Here is a 24,647-nt window from a genome sequence, read left to right on the forward strand (position 1 = left end):
TAAGGCCATCAGATACTACATATATCCCAATACCATGGCAAACCTCTCCGATGCTGCCAATGATTGGATTGTCAAAAGGCGGAATTATATTGAAAAAGTCTAGCTGTCACGGGCCATGGCCCGTGTGAATGATTCTGCGCCTGCGGATGGTTGATTGATTATTGACTGATCAGCCCAGGGACAACTCTGTCCTGAAAATCGACATCCGTTGAAATATACTACCCCGAGCCCATGGAGGCGATTCCAAGGTGTTAGTGCAGCGCTAGGAACGATCGTCGGTACAGCGAATTCCTAAGCGGCTCGCGAACTTGGATCAGGAGAAATAGTGCGTGGAGTCACAGGGTTGTTTAAACCTTCGTGTCGATTCTCGCGATCCAGGAGAGTTTGAGATACATATACTCATAGGCTTGAAGGGTGCGCTAATACGTAATTTCATACATGGGGTTGTCGCGGGACGTGGACACCGACAGAGACGGCAAGCCTTCCGATCCGCTTGTATATAACAACTCCGCAGTCCAAGTGCATCCCGCCGCAGTTCTTTATGTCGCTGGCGCCCTGAAAGAATGAATTCGTCTCTTTCCCTCTTTGCGGCGTCCCGGCAATGACAATAGCGGCCCTACTGGCACCCTCGACGTGGCATCTAGCGCCATGCAGCTCCCTCCAACCTCTGTGATACTCTCCTGGCCCAAGCCGAACTATGTGAATCCGACAGACGTCCGCCGGGCCCTCATAATTATTATGAACTCGATATTCGCACCCTTGACGCTTGCAGTTGTTATCCTCCGCATATTCAGTCGCATCCATGTATCGAAGAGCTTTGGCTGGGACGATATATTTATAATCATCGCCGTGATACCTGCACTTGGCTGCGGTGTCATTGCTGATCTGGCCTCGGTCAAGTTTGGTTGGAGTCGACATGTCTACGATGTGCCATTCAACCACCTCGTCATAGGGCTAAAGTTTACTATGGCAATAGAGTGCCTTTTCGCTGTCGGCTGCTCATTCACCAAGCTCTCGCTACTATGTTTTACTCGAAAGATCACAGCGGGCATAAATTCGCTCACCCTGTGGTGGCTTATCGTAGCCAATATGGCCATAGTCACGACAGAAATGATAGTCTTTTGTATAGTAGCTGTTTTTACATGCCGGTATGTCGTCTATCTTAATATAAAAAAAAGTCGCTCTATTAACATCTGGTTATAGCCCCGTCTCCGCCTACTGGACACTCTCGACTAAACCTCAAGAGTGCATAAACGAAACTGCACATCTCTTAGGTGCCAGTATACTGAATACCGTCACCGATTTCTGCGTCGTTATGCTGCCACTTCCCACTATCATGACACTTAGGTTACCTACCCAACAACGTGTCATGCTCGCTTTCCTCTTCGGCGCCGGCTTTATAGTCTGCATTGCTGGCTGCTTTAGATCATATTTCCTTCACAAGCTGAATACGTCGTATGATAAAACGTGGGCTGGCTATCCCCTCTGGATTGCCGGAACGATTGAGATGTATCTTGGTGTCGTAAGTTCATGGCCCCCCGCCCTCATTGACTGGCCCAGTCTAACATATACTAGATCGCTGCCTCGCTGGCATCTCTCAAACCGTTTGTCGCGCGCTACTTCCCCAGCATCCTCGGCTCCCAGCGGAGCGGACCCTCCTCCTACTCATTCTTAAACTCTTACGTATTACGACGCAGCGGACGCCGCCCCATGGGCGAAAACAAGCCTGGAGCTGGAATTTTCGACAGCTGCCAAACCGCTACTACCATATCTAGACAAGGCGAGGAAATCGACCTTGGAACCGAGAATTTTGACGGTTGCCATACCGCTGCTACAATATCTAGACAAGGAGAGGATGTGGAGCCTGGAGGACTAGAACCCGCTAGGGTGGCAACCAACTTAGATTGATTTGTTTTGGGAGGAGCATTGCCTTTAATCATATACCTGTTTGTTCTGCATTTTTGTTCTGTTTTTTGGGGTTGAGAGCATCTCTCTTCATTTATAGCGCCCTTGTTATTCCTATTCCTCTATGCATATGTAAATACCCTGACGTTTGTTTTTAAACTCTGATACCATGTTAGTTTTTTGCCTTATATTCGGCCTTTAATTATAAAATGTACCTGCATACTCCGTACTCAGTATCCAAACATCTTCTTTCTTTACTTTACTTCCCTTTAATTTCTTCCAATCTAGATAGAAAAGGCACCTGCTTACATAAGTCCGCGATCGGGGAGAAACTACCGAATTAAGTTTGTTTGTCATGTTTGCACACTTTGAGCCTCGGGATTTTAATTGATGCTCTTTCATTCGACAGGAAAAAGAAGAGGAAGTTGAGATGAATCGAAAACCAGCAGACATCGAATCAAGCAGTCTGTCAGCGAAGAGGTTCCTTGAAGAGCTCCCTTGAAGAGCTCTCATTCTCCACGATGGCTGGCGTCATATCGAGGAGAGCCATGGCAAGCGCCAGCAGGGCGATTGCATTTCCAATTGCCAGAGCACAGAGTCGAAGACTGCCACTACAATGCTACAGACCGATCGCATACAGACAATTCTCTGTAGCTAGCAGACTCTCAGCGGCCGATGTATTCCACACACAGCTTCAAGACCCTTCAGCTGCCGCAATCCACTCCGCGATCCAATCCAATACCCTCGTCCCTCAAACCCTCACCGAGAAAATCGTCCAGAAATATTCCGTTGGTTTGCCAGAGGGCAAATATGTCCGATCAGGCGACTACGTTACCATCTCTCCACATCGAATTATGACCCATGACAACAGCTGGCCCGTTGCGCTGAAGTTTATGTCCATCGGGGCGTCCAAGCTGAACGATTCCAACCAGATCGTCATGACCCTTGACCATGACGTGCAGAACAAGTCAGAGAAGAATTTACAAAAGTACGAGCAAATTGAGCGGTTTGCAAAGAGTCACGGTGTTGACTTTTACCCTGCCGGAAGGGGTATTGGACATCAAATCATGGTTGAGGAAGGATATGCTTGGCCAGGGACCTTGGTGGTAGCTTCAGACAGCCATTCCAACATGTATGGAGGCGTGGGATGCTTGGGAACACCTGTTGTGAGGACTGATGCGGCCAGCATTTGGGCCACAGGAAAGACCTGGTGGCAGATTCCCCCGGTTGCCAGAGTGAATTTTACCGGGGTCCTACCCAAAGGTGTGACCGGAAAGGATGTCATCGTTGCTCTTTGTGGGTTGTTTGACAAGGACGACGTGCTCAACCATGCTATTGAGTTTACTGGATCGGAAGAGACCATGCGCAGCTTGGAGATTGACGACCGATTGACGATAGCCAACATGACCACTGAATGGGGATGCCTCTCAGGTTTGTACTCCTCTGAAATTTATGTTTGATAGAGAGCTTACTGACTTTTACGCCATTAGGCTTATTCCCTGTGGACTCTATGTTGAAGGGATGGCTACGAGCAAAGGCAACCACGGCAGCCATGTGGGGTTCAACAGTTGGCGAACTCCCAAGCACAGCAGCTACTCGATTCAACCATGAAATACTAGAGGAAATGTTTGAGAAGCCTTTGGTTGCCGACAAGGGAGCTCAGTATGCTAAAAAGCTCCACCTTGACCTATCTACCCTTACCCCCTACGTCGCCGGGCCCAACTCAGTCAAGATAGCGACGCCCCTGAATGAGCTTGAAGCACAGGATATCAAGGTTGATAAAGCATACCTGGTGTCCTGTACCAACTCGAGAGCTTCCGATCTCGCGGCTGCGGCGAAGGTGTTCAAGGAAGCTGCTGAGAAGAATGATGGCAGAGTTCCAAAGATCGCCAACGGTGTTAAGTTTTATATTGCCGCTGCATCGATACCAGAGCAACGCGCCGCGGAAGAGGCTGGTGACTGGCAGGTCCTTCTTGATGCTGGTGCTGAGGCCCTACCAGCTGGCTGTGGGCCATGCATTGGTCTTGGAACTGGCTTGTTAGAACCGGGTGAAGTTGGTATTAGTGCATCAAACCGCAACTTCAAGGGACGAATGGGCAGCACGGAAGCGAAAGCCTACCTCGGCAGTCCTGAAATTGTTGCAGCCAGTGCCTTGAGTGGAAAGTTAAGTGGTCCCGGCTGGTATGAGAAACCCGAAGGCTGGACTGGCGTCGTTCGCGGAGAAGGAGAGGGAATCAAGGATGACGACCTATTGACTGCCGAGCAGGCCCTAGAAAAGGTCATCGGGCAGCTTGATGGCCTACTCTTCGATGCTGAGAAGATGTTTGGTGCTGAGGAACCACAAGTACAGCCAGAAGAAACCACTGCACTGACGGAGGTATACCCCGGTTTCCCCGAACGCGTTTCAGGAGAAATCATCTTCTGCGACAGCGACAACATCAACACAGACGGCATTTACCCTGGAAAATACACATACCAGGATAACGTCTCTGTCGAGCAAATGGGCGAATACTGCATGTCCAACTATGATACTGAATTCTCCAAGATCTCTAAAGAAGGAGATATCCTCGTGACAGGATATAACTTCGGCTGTGGAAGTTCTCGCGAGCAAGCAGCTACCGCTATCCTGGCCAGAAAAATCCCGCTCGTCGTTTCGGGCAGTTTCGGCAACATTTTCTCCAGGAACAGTATCAACAATGCGCTTATGGGGTTGGAAGTCCCGCGTCTGGTCAGCAGGCTACGAGAGACATTTGGCGGACAGGGTAAACAGCCAACCAGACGAACTGGCTGGAAATTAACGTGGGATGTACGACGAAGCCAGATTGAGGTTCAAGAAGGACCAGATGGACCGAAGTGGACGCAGAAGGTGGGAGAGCTGCCTCCAAATGTGCAGGAGATCATAGCTCTTGGAGGACTCGAGAAATGGGTGAAGAACTCCATCTCCACCTCTTCTTAGACCGTACCGTTCCCTTGTTTTCCTTCCTCTGTATACTACGATGCGGTTTGTCATGTTTTTGGATATACAAAAGGACGTGAGCACTTACATTGGCGCTTGTTCATTTTTTGTAATACCAGTGCTGTTGTTATTCCCCAGTTTATGATCCTAGATAGCCAACCCTTAAACTATTTAATTTGCCCATTTAGAGTATATACCCACTTCTTAGCTTTAAAAAAATGTTTCTCCATGTTCTCAGGTCATCAATTAATAGAAAGGTGCGAAATTGAAAGTATCGAAAAAAAAAATAAATCTTCTAGCATGTCTTGGTTTCGATCCAAGGTCCTCCGGGTTATGAGCCCGGCGCGCTTCCGCTGCGCCAACATGCTTGTTAATGGAGTGGGACACCAACTTGCGCCACTTAAGCCCTAGCCGCAGAGCTAGCCTGGATCTGGCATAGCGGACCTGCACCCCTGTATATATACACAGAGTAACTTCCACCAGGGCAAGCAGAGGTACGAAATATGGCAAAAGAATATCATAATGAATATCATCTAAGACGGTTGTACAAAGATATATACACTGGATGTGTGGCTCTAGTAACATGATATCCTATCCTCCTGTAATTCCGATTAATCTCCGCAACGCCATGCCATAACTCCGTGGTATGTGAAAGGTTAGAGCTAACTAACACAGTCAGTCCCTCCATTTCACAAAGACTTCATCCGTTCTAAATCTCTGGGTGCATGTAGACTCTTCTAGCTTCGTGCGGAATCCCGTCTGATAAGCCAGCAGCCCAGCCTGGGCAATCATTATACCGTTATCAATGCAGAACCGCTCATCAGTTGCATATACACTTCCACCTCTATCGCGGGCCATAATTCCCATCATCTCCTGGAGACGCTCGTTGCATCCCACTCCGCCGACGATCAAAACTTCCTTCGAGCCTACATGTGCCATCGCACGCTCTGTGATTTCCACAAGCATGGCATACACAGTTTCCTGGAGCGAAAAACAAAGATCTGCGCGTGTGACAACTCCGTCGTCGTTCTCGAGTGGACCAACTGCTTCAACTTTTGCACTTCGAGCCACTTCGTCAGCGGCATCTTTTTTGGCCTGTTCTTCGCCACCCAGCCCGTACGATGTCGCCAATGCATCAACCGTAGCTAATATTCCTGAGAAAGAGCAATCCATCCCTTTCACAGCATAAGGAATCTCAACTAGTCTTTTGCCTTTCTTGGCTAACTGTTCAATATTATATCCCGGTGCGGGGTCGTTGGATATGTGTAACGTTCGAGCGAATCGATCAAGACAGTTTCCCACGGCGATGTCTAGCGTTTCACCAAATATTCTGTACCGTTGCGAACTATAAGCAATTACCTGAGTGTTGCCTCCAGAGACGTAAAGGACAATAGGATTTGTTGCGCCGGTTATATATCGGCCCATTTCAATATCTATAGTTACCACGTTAGTCCAGAGTTTACACGGAGCCGCATATGTATAGGATATAAACCATCCGGAATCAACCAAAAACCAAATAAAAAAGGGGGAGAAATGTATAATACGTACGGCCAACACAGTGATTGACACCGACAAGCTCTTTCCCCCATAATAAACTCAGCATTCTCGCGGCCAATGCCACGCTCTGGAGGGGAGCACCCATCCCTGGGCCTTTGGTATAACATATGCAATCCACATCGGCGACGCCAATTTTGGCATCTTTCAAGGCCTGCTTCACCAGGCTTACAACCCACTTGCGATGATGCCTGGCTGTGTCCTTTGGTAGGAACCCTTCACCTGGCGGGGATACATATGTATGTCGAACATTAGAGAGGACCTGGGGAGGGCCGCCATCGTTAGGATGGAGTATAGCCCCAACCCCCAGTTTGTTTGCGGAACCCTCGAGACCAATAGCAATCATCGTGGCTCCCTTTTATCCTATCCTCGCTGGCTAGCAAGGCATCGAAGAACTATATAAATGTTAGTCGATGGAAGTTGCCTTTTTGGCGAGCAGGAAACTTATCGATACCAGTGGGGCACCACGTGATCTACTCTCTTTTTTTACAGCTTCCGATGGGGGGAAGTTTATCCGTAAGTTTATCCGACAGCACAGACATATTGTTCACACACCCACCATCTTTTGCTCTACGAACCAGCTGGTAATTCATCTCCTGTTCAGACATTGTTTGCTTCTCCGGCCTGAAGGGAAGGGTGGCCAAGTCATTGTCTTGTATCTGTCTGTTTGCAGCGGCCTGGCCCCTCCTCGCAACATGTCCATGTCGATGGACTTAGAAGACCATGACGAGTTCAACCAGCTGTCAGATGACTTCATGCTCTGGCTGCAGCAAAGCAGCCCTCACTTCAAGGTGCACCCCAACATCCGTATCGCTGATCTGAGGTCTACTGGAGCCGGTAGAGGTGTCTGTAAGTAAACTCGCTTGCAGGATTCTCAAGTGATGCCTACCAGCAAACGTCAAAAAAGTCATCGGATTGCTGACCTCTTAGACTAGGCGCCGTGCAAGACATCGCCGAAGATGAAGAGCTCTTTGTCATTCCCGAAGATTTGATACTCAGCGTGCAAAATTCCAAGGCGAGGGAGGTTCTAGGTCTAAATGATAAAGAACTTGGACCCTGGCTGTCGCTAATCATCGCCATGATCTACGAGTACTACCAGGGCCGGCAGTCGAGATGGGCACCATACTTTCTTATCCTCCCCACCAGCTTTGATACGTTGATGTTCTGGACAGATGAGCAACTGCACGAGCTTCAAGGCAGTGCAGTGGTCAATAAAATTGGCAAGGCTGCTGCTGACGAGACGATCCTTCAGAAGGTCGTCCCGTTAATCCTGGCCAACCCCCATCACTTTCCACCCAGGTCGGACATGCCTCCGTTCGACTCTCCTGATAGCAAGCATGCTTTACTGTGTCTTGCTCATCGTATGGGCAGTCTGATAATGGCATATGCATTTGACATAGAGAAGACTGAGGATGCAGATGAGGGCTCGGCTGAAGACGGCTACATGACAGATGATGAAGACGAGCCAGCGAAGGGTATGGTGCCTCTAGCCGATATCTTCAACGCAGACGCACAGAGGAACAACGTAAGTAAAAGAATTTGACCTCACTTAGCTCCTTCTGTATAGCGCTAATTTTGCAACAATAGGCCCGCTTGTTTCAAGAAGAAGGGTCGTTCGTGATGAAGGCTATCAAAAATATACACGCTGGTGAAGAAATTTTCAACGACTATGGTGAACTCCCAAGAGCAGACCTCCTTCGACGATACGGTTATGTTACGGATAATTATGCCCAATACGATGTCGTCGAGTTTTCCTTGGACGGCATCTGCAAAGTTGTTGGATTGCCAGACAGCCGCCCTAGCGCATCTAATCCTCGAGTATGCAGTCAGAATTGGAAATTATATAGTGATAATTTGCTAACTGTATTGCAGCTTGAGTTCCTAGACAACCTTGATATGCTCGAGGACGGATACAGTATCCCTCGAATTTCGGACGGCGAACCATTAAAGGACGCAATTCCAGAAGATTTCCTAATTCTTCTTCGGACCTTGAGCCTACCGGCGGAAGATCTAGACCAGCTTAAGACAAAAAATAAAGCCCCGAAGCCCGTGTTTTCGGGCTCAGAAGCATCCCTTCTCCGGACGTTAGTTACCCATAGACAGACTGAATACCCTACGACAATCCAGGAAGATGAACAGATACTTCGATATCTTGAAGAGCAAGGTGGCCATTTTAACGATGCAAATCTGTGCCGTAAGAAGATGGCAGTGCAGGTTAGAAAGGGAGAAAAGGAAATTCTTGCTCAGGTTTTGAGCTTATTGGATACTTACTTGATGCAACAAGGCCAACAGGGATCTACGAAGCGTGGAACGACGAATGTTGAGAACAGCTCCAAGAGACAAAGACAATTCTGAGTCGACCGACCCTACCATACAACACCCCCCCCCCCCCCCCCCCCCCCCCCCCACACACACACACACACAAACGCATGTCACACACACACAATATTCGAATATAAATGTGGAAGGCCCCGGGATGGCTGAATCTTTCGAATTTTTTTGCATTGATTTGCTGATAAAATAGCTCGTCCCCAGACGTTTCTAATATGTACACAAACGAACAATGAGCACGATGCTCAGTTCAGCTAAGCCTAGCGCGAAGCATCAAAATCAAGGCATGATATGGTGAGAGGTAGGTGTCTGCGTACGGATCACAGAACAGAGAAGGGGTGGGGTATGGGGAGACCGCAAAGCGGGAACATGACAACAGGAGGTATATGTGACGGCTTGAAATAAAGGTGAGTGATTAAGACACAGTGTGCGGACTTTTCTGCGTTGCTATATTTGATGAGTTGAGATTAACGTTATTGTGGCCAGGAGCAGGAGATGCACCCTGCAACCGTCTGCCGTTCAAGGGTTGTTGGCCGTGGGACTGCGCCTGAGCTTGCAATTGAGCTTGACTTATGGCTTGGTCCCTGGCCTTCGCCGACAGATACGCGCGATGCTGCATGATTTGGATATCAAACTCGTCCTTCTCATACACGATGTCCATTTCATCATCATCGCGATCATACTTGAACCTATCGAATTTCATCGGATCGATACCGTCCTTATTACGAAAGGCAAGATTTCTGCGATCAATGAGAACACGACCCCCACGGCCCACACGCCGACGGAAAGATGGAGTCGGTCTATTCGAATCGTCCTCCGACGGGCTCTGCTGCCTGAGTGCTGACCATTGGGTCTCTAACGGTAGAATGCCGTGCACGTCCCGCATGCGTTCAGAGCTCTCTGAAGTTGGAGGTGTAGGCAAGTACTCGTGGGTGATTGCTGGTCGGAATTCAGCATCGAATCCTTGCGGTGTGGTTGGAGTAAGTGGAGCCCGAGTTATATCTACATAACCCTCGTTCCATTTGGCATGCTTTGCGACATTCTGCTTAATTTCTCGCAGGATATCATTCTCCTTATCTGCCTGAACATCTTCAAGCAGTTGCAGGTCTTCGCCAAGCTGGCCACCAGCGCGTGAAGGCACACGCAGCTGTGGAACACTTGGTCGCTGGATAACGGGAACCTCTGTGGGCTTCTTCTTTGGCTGTGCATAAGGGTCAGCGATGATGAAACGGGGATCTATGGCATCGGAACTCGACTTTACCTTTTGGTTGATGAGATCCTCATCATCATCCTTGATGCCAAGTTTCCGTTTCATCTGCTTGACCTCGGAGCGTTGCATGAACAGCTGCCTTTCTGTGGCCAACGCTTCCTTTCGCCCAAGTTCACGTTGCTGGACCATAGCTATCAACTGTCGGGCATCTTCTAGCTCTTTTCTAAGGCGCCTGAGTTTCTCAGCACTCTGTGCGTCTCGACCTCGGGTCTTTCGAGCCAGTCGGACCTCCCTACGGCGGAAACAAACATATGGGTCACCATCGTCGGTGTCTTGCCCGGTTTCAAACTGCAGAGATATAAGCATATGCTGGCGACACGGCTCAATTGGTTTACTCACCTTTAGAGTCGGCTGTAGCGGCCGGTTCCCGGACGCTGTCCTCCTCGATTTCCAACTCTCATAGATCTCTCTCACGAAAGGTCTTAGCTTTTCGTGTATCATACCGTCAAAGCACTCCTCCATCTCTGGATACGATACTACAGGGGGGTTATCGACAGAAGCAAACGGTTGTTTCGCCTGTGCTGTCTCCTCGAAGAAGCTCATCACCTCTTCGAATTGGTCCTCCGTGCATTGTGTCGATGCGTCCCGCTTCTGGTTCATTATCTTCAAGGCGACATCATCTTGTTCCACAAGGTTATACCCGCACCCGCTACAGTCTTCAACCGTCGACGAGAACCGGATATACGTCGCGGGTTGCGAAAATATAGGCTGGTAGAGCGTGTCATACTGGACCGAACTTTGGACAGTTTCCGGCGTCGGGATATGCGTCTGCGCGGTATTCCCAAACGCGGTGGCATTTATCGCAGCTTGCAGATGGAATTCCTATTGAACGCGACCAACGTTAGCCCTCCATCTTCACCTTCCTGATTCGTCGATATAGGTTGGTCCTGTTTGTTCCTTATATCACGTGATATTTCCCAGGCAACCCCTTGAAAATTTCGACTTTGGAGACACTTACGGTTTCTTCGGCCTTTTCCACGCCCGTTTCGATAGATTGTAGTGTAGTTTGCGGATCATCTTCGGTAAGATCAATCTGGTCCTCTCGAAATATCGGTATCGGCTGCTTGGGGGTGAGTTTTTTCGGACGCGTAGCCCTCATCATCCCCCCAAGCCGTGACATGACTCTCGGATGGCGAAAATGGGACCTCTCATGAGCGGAAGGAACCCCAAGACAGGTCTCAAACGGTAGGTCTGGTCATGGACAGTAAAATGAGCGTGGTTTCGTGTAGATCGAGCGTCGTGGGGGGGAGATAATGCTGTCGGGAATGTGGTGGCAAGGCGGTGTTTTGATGAGTTGACGTTGTCCATGACGCTACAAATCGGGCTGTTTGGGCGCAGTTTGGTAGTCTGGGCCAGCGCATGGGCCGCTAGGGCTTCCAGATGCGGCTAGCGCGGCCTGCTCCAATATCAAAATCGCCAGTGACGCTGGCTTGCCCGATCGGGTTAGCGCGACCGCCTGCCCTGAATCGCCCGAATAGGACGTCACCACCACTTTGCTCCTCCTTACACCACCTTCACTTCACGCTTCTATACACACTTCCATACGCACTTCTGTACGCACTCCAGCGCTCGTCGGCGCTCTAGCTGGCAGCGAAAAGGGTCATTGTCTTTAGCTTCACTACTTTCAAAGAATATAGCAACTTTCGCACGGTCAACTTTCTTTCTTGCAGTCACCCCACCCTCTATTTACTCGGTGCGTTATGGCTTCAGAGAGCGCCGCTGGGGAGCCTGGAGCAGACCCCTCTAGCACCCAGGTCCTAGACAAGATTGTGTCAGCGTCAAACTGTATGTTCTGCTTGCTCTTCCTGCCAGTCACTTCACAACTTCGGTCACTAACTGCTCCTTGTGAAGTTGATCGGGATGAGGTTGATAGGCTACGGAAGCGTTTTATGAAGCTAGACAAAGTGAGTGCTCGGCGAACACTTCACGTGGGAAGCAGTCGATAGGAGACCGACCGGTTGAAATGATGGCCTATGTGTGGTCACAGCTCGCTAAATCTCTCTTCACTGGCTCTTTTGTCAAATAGGATAATTCTGGCACGATCGAGCGCGATGAATTCCTTTCTCTACCACAAGTTTCGTCCAACCCATTGGCTACTCGGTACGAACCCCCCCCAAGTCAGCTGGCGCGCAGCTCTCAGAAATATTCAATCGCGCTCGCATACTCTTAAAAGTTCGGACTTATGAGCTAATAATTGCAAACGTGGATTAGAATGATCGCAATCTTTGACGAAGATGGTGGGGGTGATGTGGACTTCCAAGAATTTGTGTCCGGATTGTCGGCGTTCAGCTCCAAGGGGAACAAAGAAGAAAAGCTCCGATTTGCGTTCAAAGTGTACGACATCGATCGCGATGGATACATATCAAACGGCGAATTGTTTATCGTGCTGAAGATGATGGTTGGCAGCAATTTGAAGGATAACCAACTACAACAAATTGTGGATAAAACGATCATGGAAGCTGATCAAGACGGAGACGGGAAAATAAGCTTTGAAGAATTTACCAGGATGGTCGAGAATACGGACATCAGTATGAGTATGACTTTGGGTACGTTTTATGTCTTTCATATCTCACATTGTGATATCTTATGCGGTGAAATTGATATTGTCATCTTCTAACCTCTTGGCAGATCAATTTTAATGATACGACTTGTGTTTATTTTGTTTTTTTGGCGTTGATTTACGACTACTCCTCAGGCGACTTCTACTTCGCTCCGCTTAAAACGATGTTTTGATATGATCCCGCTCTCTGCTACAACATGCGACGACGATTACCTACGATACCACCCAACCAAAATATAGATGTTTATTACGGCTCTATAGAATCCTGGAAAGCAGCTGAGACCAAATTGATCCGACAACCAACACCCAGGTAAACCCACTCCACGGACTTGTACTTAAGAGTTTCAATATCAGAACTGGACTATGCGACCTATATTTCCTCGTGGTGCCCCATTTGGAGATAGCAAATGTGGATAAAATATGTAGCCTGAATGACGAACATCTGATATCCCTGATATTGTCCGATGAGATGGATAGACATCCACCATCTTTTTTTCAACGGGGATCGACCATTAATATGTGAACATTCCCGGCTTATATATATTGTAGTAAGTATCCTTTTCTAGTTAACATAAGATAAGGAGTGGTTCTATTCTTGAGACATTTTCATTTACCATTTGTTCGGTTAAGGTCTGTCCCCCACAACCTTATCTTGAGATGTATCTCCATCCACAGGGACTTTCCACCACCACCCATCACTGAACAATATGAATAGTAGCACTAGGGCCAGCATGAAGCTTCGAGTCCAAGACGACAGCAATCATGACTCGGCCCGCTTGGCATCTTATCGCGTCCCCCTTATACAGGATGCAGATGCCACCAACGACAATGCAATGTCATACACGGCTACCATGAGACACACAAAAAAATATATTGAAGTCGGACAAACAAAGTGGGAAGCAGCCCTCATGTCAGTTTTCGGGGTTCGACTGGCCCATTGCCGTGGTTTAGTACGACCTGAATGCCCGAAGCCTGCACAGCTCGAACCGGAAACTGGTTGCATATATATAACACGACGGGACAGATAACCTCCCTGGCTCAAGCCGCTCTTCTTTAATGACAAGGGATAAAAGCTCGCCTGCTACCCGAGGATGCCATCTTGCTCTTCACCGTTCTAGGTGGGTCGATGAAATTTGGATACCCAGAACACTTTTAGCATACAGTGTTGACATGCAAAATGGGCACGCACCATGCCCATCAGCCAAACGGCATATGTTCCACTCCCGCGCAAGATATTATGCTTTCTCTTTCCATGATAATATGCAGGTCAATATACTTACTTGCATTGCGGTGGAGTCGCAGAGGCTCAAGGAACTTACGTACCCTTGGGGGCCATACTAAGTATGTACGGCGTACGGAGTACACACCGACGACTAGCGTCTAGCGTGAGGCCGTCAATTCCTCGGACATGCTTCAAGAACCTTTTTCTTTCCAACGTCAGGCCGTTTGGCAAAGTTTAAGGGCAAAGGCCGTGCCTGAATCGCCGTCAGGGTTTGCACACTAGGTGTCCAATTTCCAACAGCTTCTACATCAGCCTATCAAAGCTTCGAGCTAGGATGTACCTCGACGAAAAGACATGGACATGGTTGGTAACATCGATCAACTCAACCAGCCAGGGTGGCAAAGAGGGGTCTACTATGATGAGCCCTTATCGGCGGCCCAGATAGGCCGCGCCCTACTCCATACACTCCCGTGAGATACGAATTTTCAAAGCTTGGAGTGAGAAGGCACAGACGGCCGGCCATTCATGCCTTCGAGGAGCGACGTTCCAGGGTTGTCTTCAAGCTCATCAAGCTCATCTGCTGGATAGACTCTGTTCCTGAAACACCTAAGGGACGTTGTCAACCCCAGAACCATGTGCGATCCTAGGGGTTTAACACAACTTGTCCTGGAGGCCAAGCATCGCGTCCATCTCGAAAATGCCTCAGAGTGATTAATATGTGTAGGAATTGTCTCGGAAGCTCTTCCGTTCGGTACCATCAAGAGGCATGAAGATCCGGGGTTTTCCTCCGTATACCACTAACCATCGATCGAAGCACGATATCTGCCCCGGGCTTGAAATTAAACGGAATACAAGGTGGAGATGTGCTTTCAGGGCATTCTGCCAGCTTATTCTTAGCTTGTTGTCTCACTTGCTTTATTAGCATTGGCAGGTAGATATCTGTTTGTACTGCTGAATACGAAAGAAAAAGTATAAAAAATCAAGATCAGATATAAAATTAAATAAAAGAAAGAAAAACATGCATAAACTTGACAGTTGGCAGCGGGGATTAATGAGACGGATTTGAGAACAAGCAGGCTTATTAAATATAGGCTAAGAGATGTTGGAAACAAGGCCGACGTTTCAAAGTAGGGAGGGAAGAAACAGGAGCCACACACAAAAGAAATTATAAATAATACATTAAGTAGGAGGAACCGGAGATACAAGAAGGGAAGCCGAGTAACCAAAATAACGGGCCATATAGCTAAATTCTTAATTTCGTTATGCAGCCATCCGGAAGAAAAAGAAACCAACTCGACGATGACAACAAGAAGAAACGGAGGAATGGATAAGAGAAACAAGGCCCTGTTGTGCAACAAAATAGCAGGGAGAACGAGTTGCTTTGTACGTATACACAGTCCGGGTATAAGCGTACACTGTTTCTCTGCGTGGGTTTTCTTTTCTCTCCCTCTTAAATATGGATAACCATCTGGTGATTCCGACCCATTCCTTGCGCTCCCTAACCCGTCCACATATATAAAAAGGCTTCAGACTCCGTCCCACTCCCATCATCCAATAATCCCACTTTCCCGATATAGAGTAAGTATAATGCAAGGAAGAATAGAATGTAACCCCAATCTAATAATTTGAAAGAAAAGCAAAATGGGTATCTTTTATCACTGCAAGTAAACCAAAACATACCCCAGGTCGAGAAGACAAAGTCGTAAAATTGAAAGAGGATTGAGGTGTCACGGTCGATTGAAAGAGAGAAGGGGAAAGACCAACTGTAGAAACAATGCATAAAATGCATAGAAACGCAGCAAAAAACTCCATGGAAACTGATAAACGCGCAGAGACGGGAGAAAAGGAGGTAGGGGGGCGGGAAGAGCGGTAAAGAGAATTGGATGGAGGCTGCTTTCGAGGCTGCTGCTCCACCATCTATAAAAAAATGTGACCCCCACCACTTTTTGCCCCAAAATTGATCCTAGAAAGTTCTGGTGCCCTGTGGGAGAATTCAGCGAATTTGGCGAGACAGGTCACATAGCGAAGGGCGGAGGGCGTGCATGTAAACGTGTGTCGAACCAAAAAATCCAAAATCCAAAATGCACCGATCGGTCCACCGCTCTATTTCCCTCTAAATCTAGAACGTTGAATGGCTGATGCTTCGTTTGTGAGGACTAGAATGCCAAAACCAAGGAAAAATTAAATAGGAGAGGACGGCCGTCACACGTAGCAAGCGTAGGATTATAAATGTGTGCGATATCGAAATAATTGAATGAAACGCAAAGTCATCCTTCCGTCAGAATCAACCACTGGAGACGTGGAGCATTGCAAATCTAGCCAGGGGATGACGGGTATGAATTCATGCAGGATGCATAACCGGGTGGAACTCAAGTCGGGACGTTTCCGGGCTGCCTTAGCTAACGAGTTTGGTGAAACAAGCTGCGCTGACGTGCAATCCTGAAAATCACATTGCTCCATCTCTCACATTACGTGGTCCAATCGCGACGAGACAATGGTCGATGCGGGCTAAATGATAAATCAAGTTAATGATCAGTCGCTGGAGGTCGGTTCCTGCTGCTCGATGCGCCGGGATCGTCGTGTCCTTCAAGAAGATCCAAGCATTGTCCTAGCACTATATTTTGATTGAATCAGATTATGGCACCTTAGTTATGATTTGCGAAAACGTAGGCACTCACCACATAAAATCTCTTCCTCCCACACCCCCATTTGATAGTCAACTAAGCCGTACTGCTCCATTTTGTCACAGAGTCGGACCAATTCCCTTCCCAATTTTTGCAAGGTGTCTTCACTTAGAAGTTCTGCAGAGCGAACACCCGTATCGAACATCTCCTGTGTGGTATCCTTTTGCTTTTGGCAAATAGCAAGCCAGCACGTATTAAAGTTATTCCACATGTCAATTCGGTCAGCGTGAAGGTCTTCTTGATCACGAATCAGTCCTAGAATCAGCTATTAGCTCGAAAATATATTGTGCACTCAAGGTCCCGCAGAAAACCCAGAGTGCACCATCGATGAGAAGTCATATGCTTACCCAGTTCCACCGCATTTCCAAGTAACCATTCTGACATCTCAAGCATCGAATCACTAGCGCTAGCAAGCCGACCCGCTCGAACATCATAGAATGCTTGTCTTATAGTTTGCTGATACCGATTGTACGCTTCGTCAAGACCAGAGGATCGTGGTTGAGCTGCATCTTGCCTTCCATGGGACTCGGGTCCAGAAGTAGAATTGAATCCCGACATGCTCTCAGCAAACGATGTCGCCACACCAGGCCGACTCACTGGGGGAAGTTGAGGAAAACCAGGTGACTGGTCTTGTGGACTTAAGTACTGTGCTGAAGCACCTGCGCCTGCTGTAGATTCGTCAGGAGGGAAATATTGTGGAACTCCAAATTGAGTTGCTAAGACCTCGATGGCTGCAGAATGCCGCGGCTGGTAGTACGAAGATTGTTGTTGATCATGGGGGTTGATGTTATAAACCATATTGTGGTCATATTGCTGTAGCCGCTGTTGTTGTTGTTGTTGTTGTTGTTGTTGTTCTTGTGGTGTTGACTGCGGTTGTGCTGACTGCGGAGGGTTTCTTGAATTGGAAAATCCTTGTTGATATTGCAACGAGCCGCCTTGTAGTTGTGAAGCATTGTATGGGGTTGATTCGGAGTATTCAAACCCGCCGTAAGGGGGAAGAGGCGCACTTCCATCCTGAGGAGCCACGGCAGTTTCTAGCGGCCCTCTTCTAGCAGATGTCGATTGTTGAGGTTGTCTAAATCGGTCTGCGGAGGTTCCAGGTGTGTCTCGGATTACCCGACCTCCTAGGTAGGAAGGGTCATACTTCTTCTGCGGATGACTGTCGCCGCCATCCATCCCCCTAAATTGATCTATAGCGCTCCCACCCCACGACGGCTCGAGATGTGAGGGTCGACGCGTCGGAGGCGAGATTGGGGGGCTGGCGTAGTATTCCACGTTTCTCGTTCGCGTAGCCAGCTCGACTATCCCTCTGTAGGACTGTTCGTGACTGGGCTGTGAGGGAAGAACCTCGATGCTGCGGCGTAGAATGAACGTAGAATTGATCTAGCTATATCTCGGTCTGGCTCAATGGACTGTATTCTGAAGCCCAGAAGATTCAAATGGGATTGAATCGGCCGAAGGAAGGGATTAGGAGAAATAGCGCTGCATTCCAAACTGAGTGAGGGCCGCTAAAACGCAACAATCAACGAGAGGATCAGTGCGAGAACAAGATAGACGTGGAAGACTTTGCAATGCAGGTGTCAAAGGAATGGCGAGCGTATTAAGTAATCGGCGTTTTTGAGGTCGGGGAAGGATAAATCGTGATATGCTCTCTCGTCATAAATGTTAGAATTCCCAATAGACAATTATATCAGATATGAATTATATAAAAAACACAGTTCAGGTGATAAATGGGTGAGTGGCTGTCTGATAGCGGATATAACGAGCGTGGGCTCGGTGTAAATCACCAAGCAATGTTCAGGTGTAGTGAACCGAGATACCGATGAAGTAGGAGTCAGGGTGAAGGCGATTGTCGTGGGAAGGCGTCAACTGACAGCGGCTGGTGAAGCTAGAAGTCTCCTTCAAAAGAGATTCAGTAGAGGCGGGGTATATACATCGGTTGAGATATTATTTTCAAAAGTCTGGAGGTGGCGTAATAATATATGAACCGCCTAGGATTGCTTTTTACCCAACTTCGGAACTGGTGGACTGTCGATGTGGAGAAACACTGAGCCTTATGAAACTTAGTTTCAACCAGCCGGATGCCCCTATTTCGCATACTCGTTGCGTGGAAAGAATAATGCGAGACGAGCGGAAGTATAAGGAGGTGAAGACGCAAGCTGGCGGTTCATTGAGCGCTTAGAACGCAACTCACGGTAGCCTAAACCCAAACTTATGGGCAAACAAAAAAGTTCCAGGCACGTAGTATGCAACCGGATGTAAGCCCCGTGGCTCGCTCGACTTTTGTTTGTATACTCCGTACTCCGTCTATGGTGCGGCTGGGTGGCCTGGATTAATCAGTTCACTTCCAGACCTATTCTGATCATTTACTTTTTGGGCAATGGATCTGCTCTGACCCAGACTTTCGGCCTGCATATCGGTCTAACATAAAATATGCTGAAAGATAGGACGGATGCGAGGGAGGGTTCGCCCAGGAGTTTAGCGGTCAACATTCGATCCAGTATCGAAGCGGTATCAACGCCACAAAAAAAAAAGAACAAAAGGTTCCGATTTGGCAGGGTATGAATGAGAAGATATCATTCACCATTTTGCAGGTATGACCAGGACGATGATTGGCCAATGCCGATGGCTTAACGGCGATCATTCCTCGATTCAACCCTTGCTAGTGAGCAGCCAATTTTTGCTTTCTGTGCAATTTGCAGTCTAATTTAAAGACGCCTTCTGGAATGTGAGAGGATGGGAGATCAGCCGATCAGGAACTGAGACAGTAGCGTAGATATCGGGATACCGGCATAGTAGAGAGCGAATTGGCGCCTCTCTTGCTCTTCTTAATTTGAATTTGGGGCCACAACATGTCGTGGGATCCGGCCTGGGCAAGCAAGAAAAAAATACGGATTTATTTTTCTTTTGCACGCTGGAGGTGATCGGAGCAGGCATCAAAAGCAGAAATCAGGAACATGTCATAGTGGAGAAACGAATCTGGTCTGATCGCCTGACGTTAGTGCATCGCGGGTTGGGGGTTTCAGGAGCAAAAGGAACGAAGAATGAAAAAAAAAAAGAAAGGCAAAAGTCAAAGCAAGAAATTCCACCAAGCGAAACAGGCGCTGTACCTCCGTACGGAGGATTGGGTTACCTAATTAGTGGAGCATCCAGCAGATGAAGCTGAGTGGAGTGTTTTCATCTCCATGTCCTATGAAGAAACGGTCAACCAGTTTCAGGTACCATTTCGCGGAAGGCACCTTAATTCGTTCGCTGGCAAGCTCAATGAATCTTTCCCAGCCATCTTCTAGTTAGGAGGATCTCCCACGCTACAGGAAACGCGAGAGCTCTGGTCGATACGAGATTCTCCGATGCAGGTCATGCTCTCTCTCCTTCTCTCCTTTTTCTCGTCGTCGTCGTCGTCATCATCATCCTCTGCTTATATGCAGCGTTGCTTCTTCGTAGCAAGTGGCAGGTCTTGTATTTTCTTCTTCCCGAAGGACAGCGTGTAGCTCCCGCCAAGGGCCCATTGCTTTAGCTGTATAGCTCTTTTGTTGAGAGCGATGTGATATCCACAGTGTGCGAGATTTGTCACGTCAATCTCGGATCGAGACAATTTGCTTCCTGATAGCGTTTGTTAGATCAATGCAAGCAGAGGACACGTGGGTAATTTCAATACTCTGTTCTTTTAACACTCACCGTAAATATGACCCAGTCGATCGAAGTGTCAGAATCCGTTGTCCTTTTGAGGAGAAACACCGGCGATTCAGCTACCAATTGATACGCGACATGGGGCCGTGACGAGCTACCGGCTCCCCTGCGATAACGTGCATGCTGCGAGTGCTCGAGAGCCAGCTTGGCCAGTCGACCTGCTGAGCCCTGCGAAACATGATGTCTCTTGCCGAGGTCTGAGGCCCTTTTGAGTGCCTGCTGGAGCTGAGGATGTTGGAGTTGAGCAAAAGCTGCGGAGGTGGATGAGGCTCTTGGGTCGTTTTCCCAGTTGGGAAATGCGACGCTTCGAAGCTCCACCCGCGATTGTCTTTTATTCCAACGTCAACTGTTTCTTTTCCTGCTTCTCCAGCAAACAACCCGCAACCACGCCCGACAACCCACGCCGGTCTCCAGACCCTCCAGCACCAGCAGCACCAGGAAAGGGACAGCGCCTAGCAAGCTTAGACAGATGCCGTGGAATCCACCCCTTAGACTTGAGGGAGCTCCTCCCGGAAGCGATCTCGATGGGCCCATACACGGCGTCCCCCGAGCGGCCTGGTCTGAGAACCTGGGAGTGTAGATGAAACATGGTTCATGGCTATCAAGTCTTAGCAGAAGCATCATACTAAGACATCCTCGCTCCCTCTTGCGGAACAGACGTTTCCGTGGTCCATGGCATTTTAGGCGCCACGTCCACGATCTACGGAGCGTTTCTACGGGCACCTTTAATCTGGTGCAATGCCTAGTTTCGAGATAGCGGTCGCAGCTTCAGCTCTCAGGTAGAGATAGACTACCAAGCAGGCCGAACGAGGCAGTTGGCAGCGCAAGGTTTCATCTATGGACTTTTGCCCACCCAGCCGGTTCGCGGGTAGCCATTCGATTTTCGTGCCGGCCCGTATTTATTTCAAAAATGCCAGTAGCTGCCTCGTATTTTCAAAAGAAAAAGGAAATAAACTGAATTGCCGACATCTTCAGCAACAAGCAACCAGTTTCCCACCCTCTCCCTCTCTTGATCTGCATATTTCCCCTACTCACCCGTATCGACGGAGTACGATTCACTCTACTCATAACCTTGTGAGGAAACTCTTACCACATCCCAAACCCCATTACAACCGGTCAAGGACCCACAGGAGTTTAGCGAACTCGTGAGCACGTCATTATGACAACCTTAACGGAAGCGAACATCGTCAAGAAGTCTGGGGCAGGAGTAACTCCGAAGTCTCCTCTCGCTGTGGTCGGTAAAACGGCGCCCCAAAAGGCTAAATATCCCGGCATTACTGATATGGCCTGAAAAACGAATCACTCTTCTTTCGCAGAGCAGGGTACGGAGAGTCCATACATAGCATCATCCATCTGGTGCTCCCTGGCATCTCAAATTAAACCATAACCGCGGCTACAAGAAAGAACCCTCTTCTGCGGAGTATTCCACACTTTGAACCAAAGGCTCATCGTCGACGAAGTACGGGGTTTACTCAATTCATCAAGCTGCCATACACTGGCCAAATCTATTTGGCTCTGTTTATCGATACCTAACACCCCGGGAACCTTGAAGTCGACCAATCTATGTATATATGCCATACTGAGTGGCGAACACATTGGCATTCAGGTCTTTATTTAGAGCCGAGGATCAGGGCCTCGCTATCGTTGCAGATCACTTTTAGGATGGCAGCTGACTTCAACCTAGAATATCGAGAATACTTCTAGAAGCCTCAATGGCGAATACTAGCGCAGTCGGAAGCTGCCTCACAAACGTACATCAACGGCCTTAATAACGTACCCATCCAACCGGCAAACTTGGATGCAAAGCCCGTTGATATTAATAACAATTTTCCCAGCAGAACATCTCAATATACCAAGGCTATATAAAATTACATAACGTCGCTAATGTTAGCTCCAGAACCCATGGCCAAACCCTGCCCGCTTTTATTGGGCCATTCTAGTATGTATTCCACAGAAATCGGTACCGGAGTACTACTCCGTACTATACGAAGACTTATCGACTACAGCCCCTTTGCATTTGAAGTGAACGTGGCTCAATGCTTCGGCAATCGGTATCCAACCCAGCTGCCTGATCTTTTTGATATCAGGATATTTTGAACGTTGCTAACTTGCTTTCGGGCGATGGCTGGTGCATACACGAACAATGTCTATACTTAGCCTCGCTCTGCGGGGCCAATGGTGATGTTCGGCTACCCCGAATATTCTTACGTACATTTCGGGATGTAGCTTCTTCGTACCTGCATGGAGCTGAGCTCCTGACGTCCTACTGGTCGAGACGGTTGCACCAAGCCACGAACTCTAACATGCATCGGCTTTTGCCCAAGAAGAAAGAAGTCTTTGTAAGATTGATTTCCTCTATTTGGAGATCTCATTTCCCCGTTACCCTCGATTAACTTCTTGATTACTATTCCTCTCTCGATAACGAACTCTCCTTTGAAGTTAGTTATGATGATGGGAAAAAAGAGCTAAGCTGAACTCCGTATATCCGTGTGGAGCGTCGCTTTATTTCCTCCACTTATGTGCTTCTTGCCTGAAAGCCTATGCCTATTTTAGTGCATGGATCAAACCCCTTGTTGGATATACATGTATAAGAATTTGCTAATCAAATGGGCACTAGATTTGAGACTTGGAACCGTGACAGCAACTAAGTATTGTTAACTATTGAATCGTTACACCCCCCATTAACGATGCAACACACAGAAATCCAGCCACGCTTTGTCTAACGGCTGCATCAAACGGAGTACAAACGGAGTACTTACTTTCGAATCTCAAATGAAAATCTAGTCTCATACTAACTCCGCACACCAGTTTTGATATTCCCCCCTGCCCCTCAACTGTTTTGTCCAAGCCTTCTCCTAGTGAATCTTAAGAGTGTTTAAAATTGCACTGATCGCCTCCTAAAAACATGAAGACCTGAAGATGTGAAGTGGCCCAGCGTGATGACTGTTGGCATCTGACGTGCGAGGTACCCCGTACTTCATACGTTAAGCTGAAGACGCAATTGTTTTTCGTGCATCTTAAAAGAATAAAATATAACCGCTGCTATGTGCCGACTACCACCCACTGATATCAAAGAATGGAGAAAAGCAATACTGAGTACTCCGTACTCGGGTGAGATGAAATCTTGTGGTTGGAAATGGTCCCTGCTTGCCTCGCCGTAACAACTATCAGTATCACGCATTAGGCGATGCTACGGGATAATTTTCAAGCCAACCTGCAACTCTAAGTGGGGTCCCCTTTAGATAAGATGAAATTTAGATGTCGTCTCTCTGCGGCTTGCTGATGATACATATGGGGTAAGGCGGCGATTACATCTGAGTGAAAGCTCACTGGAGCGGCGTGAACAAGGGCATTATGGCACGCGCCCTTCACAAGAGTGATACCAATGGGGTGGAGGTTTCAGAGCCAGGATTCCTGAACCGGAAGTATGCTCCGCGGTCGAAAGTGTTATCAAGAAAGGGTCATTGTACAATTTGCTTTTTCCGCGCTTCTGGCTTCTTTTTCAGTTTTCTAGCCTCAATACAACTGGTTCGATTAGGACTCGACATGGGATTTACGCCACATTCTAGGTCGATACGATAGTGTTACGTTGGAGGTGACACCTTTGGCTGAGATCGTCCATCTGCGTCGTTGATCGAAATCGACGGCCGCTGTCTGTCAGGAATATTAAACGCAGCAACCTTGATATCAAAATTGATACTCTGCACGGAGTACTCGGTATACTCCAGAGTATATATACCTAATCGGACACTCAGGTCGCAGAAGAGCAGCCGTCGCATTCGCATATACTAAATAGTATTACGACGATGGCGAGAGCCTCACCAAGCGAAATTAGAGGGAAATGAAATTACAAATGAACCAGACATTTTTGAAGTAGCCTTGACTCAAAGTCCATGTGCCGAAATGAATGGTCTCTTGTTCAGAAGCTCCTCGTACCCCGAACCGACAAACCGACCCTACGGTGAATGGGAGGTGCAAAAAAAACGCCCAAGAATTTAATTAGCGATCCATTGAGCAATTGGTAGCTTCCTGTCGATGCTAAGCCAGTATCCTCCCCCTGGCTTTCTCCTTTCGGGTGAATTACTGACTGGCCCTGCTTCCGCCGTTATTTCGGTTCTGACGAGTCCTCATGCATATACGATGCCCAAATCCATCCCGAGAATTCGGCCATTGGACTTAGCTTCTAAACCGTTGTCGACTCATGGTTGATTTTACAACCTTGCCAGGATTACTCCGTAACCTTATGTGGATTCATTGCTATATGTGGAAATTCCAGATTCTGCATTGCCCTGGTGGTGAATATTTTTGGTTGACTGCATACCATTATATCTACATTATAGGAAAGACGTTGGCAATTACACCTACGAGGCGCTTGCTGTCCATTAACGTGAATACGATACCTTTTCCCCCAGTGTCTATGCCGGACCATATTATTGGTGGTAACCGATTCCCGTATTACGGGCTATCTATATTAC

The 24,647-nt window shown here is 48.1% G+C and overlaps 5 protein-coding genes and 1 non-coding gene across 6 annotated transcripts; 3 read left to right on the forward strand and 3 right to left on the reverse strand.

Annotated features, from left to right (window-relative positions):
• Nucleotides 1–648: 648 nt before the first annotated feature.
• Nucleotides 649–4,861, forward strand: GIQ15_03000 (homoaconitase; the record flags this gene model as incomplete). The annotated part of the gene is made up of 6 exons (XM_033550417.1): nucleotides 649–1,148; nucleotides 1,204–1,522; nucleotides 1,576–1,887; nucleotides 2,315–2,373; nucleotides 2,531–3,336; nucleotides 3,396–4,861. 6 exons carry the CDS (start codon nucleotides 649–651, stop codon nucleotides 4,859–4,861), a joined length of 3,462 nt encoding a protein of 1,153 aa, XP_033407578.1.
• A 296-nt stretch (nucleotides 4,862–5,157) lies between these two features.
• On the reverse strand, nucleotides 5,158–5,229 carry GIQ15_t0018. Its single transcript has one exon. It is a non-coding gene; the product is annotated as a tRNA-Met (tRNA).
• Nucleotides 5,230–7,110: 1,881 nt separating this feature from the next.
• GIQ15_03001 (SET domain-containing protein) lies at nucleotides 7,111–8,770 on the forward strand (the record flags this gene model as incomplete). Its single annotated transcript, XM_033550418.1, has 4 exons — nucleotides 7,111–7,264; nucleotides 7,351–7,940; nucleotides 8,003–8,233; nucleotides 8,288–8,770. 4 exons carry the CDS (start codon nucleotides 7,111–7,113, stop codon nucleotides 8,768–8,770), a joined length of 1,458 nt encoding a protein of 485 aa, XP_033407579.1.
• A 391-nt stretch (nucleotides 8,771–9,161) lies between these two features.
• On the reverse strand, nucleotides 9,162–11,136 carry GIQ15_03002 (uncharacterized protein; the record flags this gene model as incomplete). The annotated part of the gene is made up of 3 exons (XM_033550419.1): nucleotides 9,162–10,304; nucleotides 10,356–10,838; nucleotides 10,975–11,136. 3 exons carry the CDS (start codon nucleotides 11,134–11,136, stop codon nucleotides 9,162–9,164), a joined length of 1,788 nt encoding a protein of 595 aa, XP_033407580.1.
• Nucleotides 11,137–11,716: 580 nt separating this feature from the next.
• Nucleotides 11,717–12,655, forward strand: GIQ15_03003 (uncharacterized protein; the record flags this gene model as incomplete). The annotated part of the gene is made up of 5 exons (XM_033550420.1): nucleotides 11,717–11,801; nucleotides 11,868–11,920; nucleotides 12,043–12,116; nucleotides 12,228–12,562; nucleotides 12,645–12,655. The coding sequence occupies 5 exons, from the start codon at nucleotides 11,717–11,719 to the stop codon at nucleotides 12,653–12,655; spliced, it is 558 nt and encodes a 185-aa protein (XP_033407581.1).
• Nucleotides 12,656–16,323: 3,668 nt separating this feature from the next.
• GIQ15_03004 (uncharacterized protein) lies at nucleotides 16,324–17,658 on the reverse strand (the record flags this gene model as incomplete). The annotated part of the gene is made up of 3 exons (XM_033550421.1): nucleotides 16,324–16,412; nucleotides 16,477–16,737; nucleotides 16,830–17,658. 3 exons carry the CDS (start codon nucleotides 17,656–17,658, stop codon nucleotides 16,324–16,326), a joined length of 1,179 nt encoding a protein of 392 aa, XP_033407582.1.
• Between the last annotated feature and the right edge of the window lie 6,989 nt (nucleotides 17,659–24,647).

The sequence above is a fragment of the Arthroderma uncinatum genome, assembly GCF_011692745.1.
Source record: "Arthroderma uncinatum strain CBS 119779 chromosome Unknown scaffold2, whole genome shotgun sequence".
In the NCBI taxonomy this organism is placed as follows: Eukaryota; Fungi; Ascomycota; class Eurotiomycetes; order Onygenales; family Arthrodermataceae; genus Arthroderma; species Arthroderma uncinatum.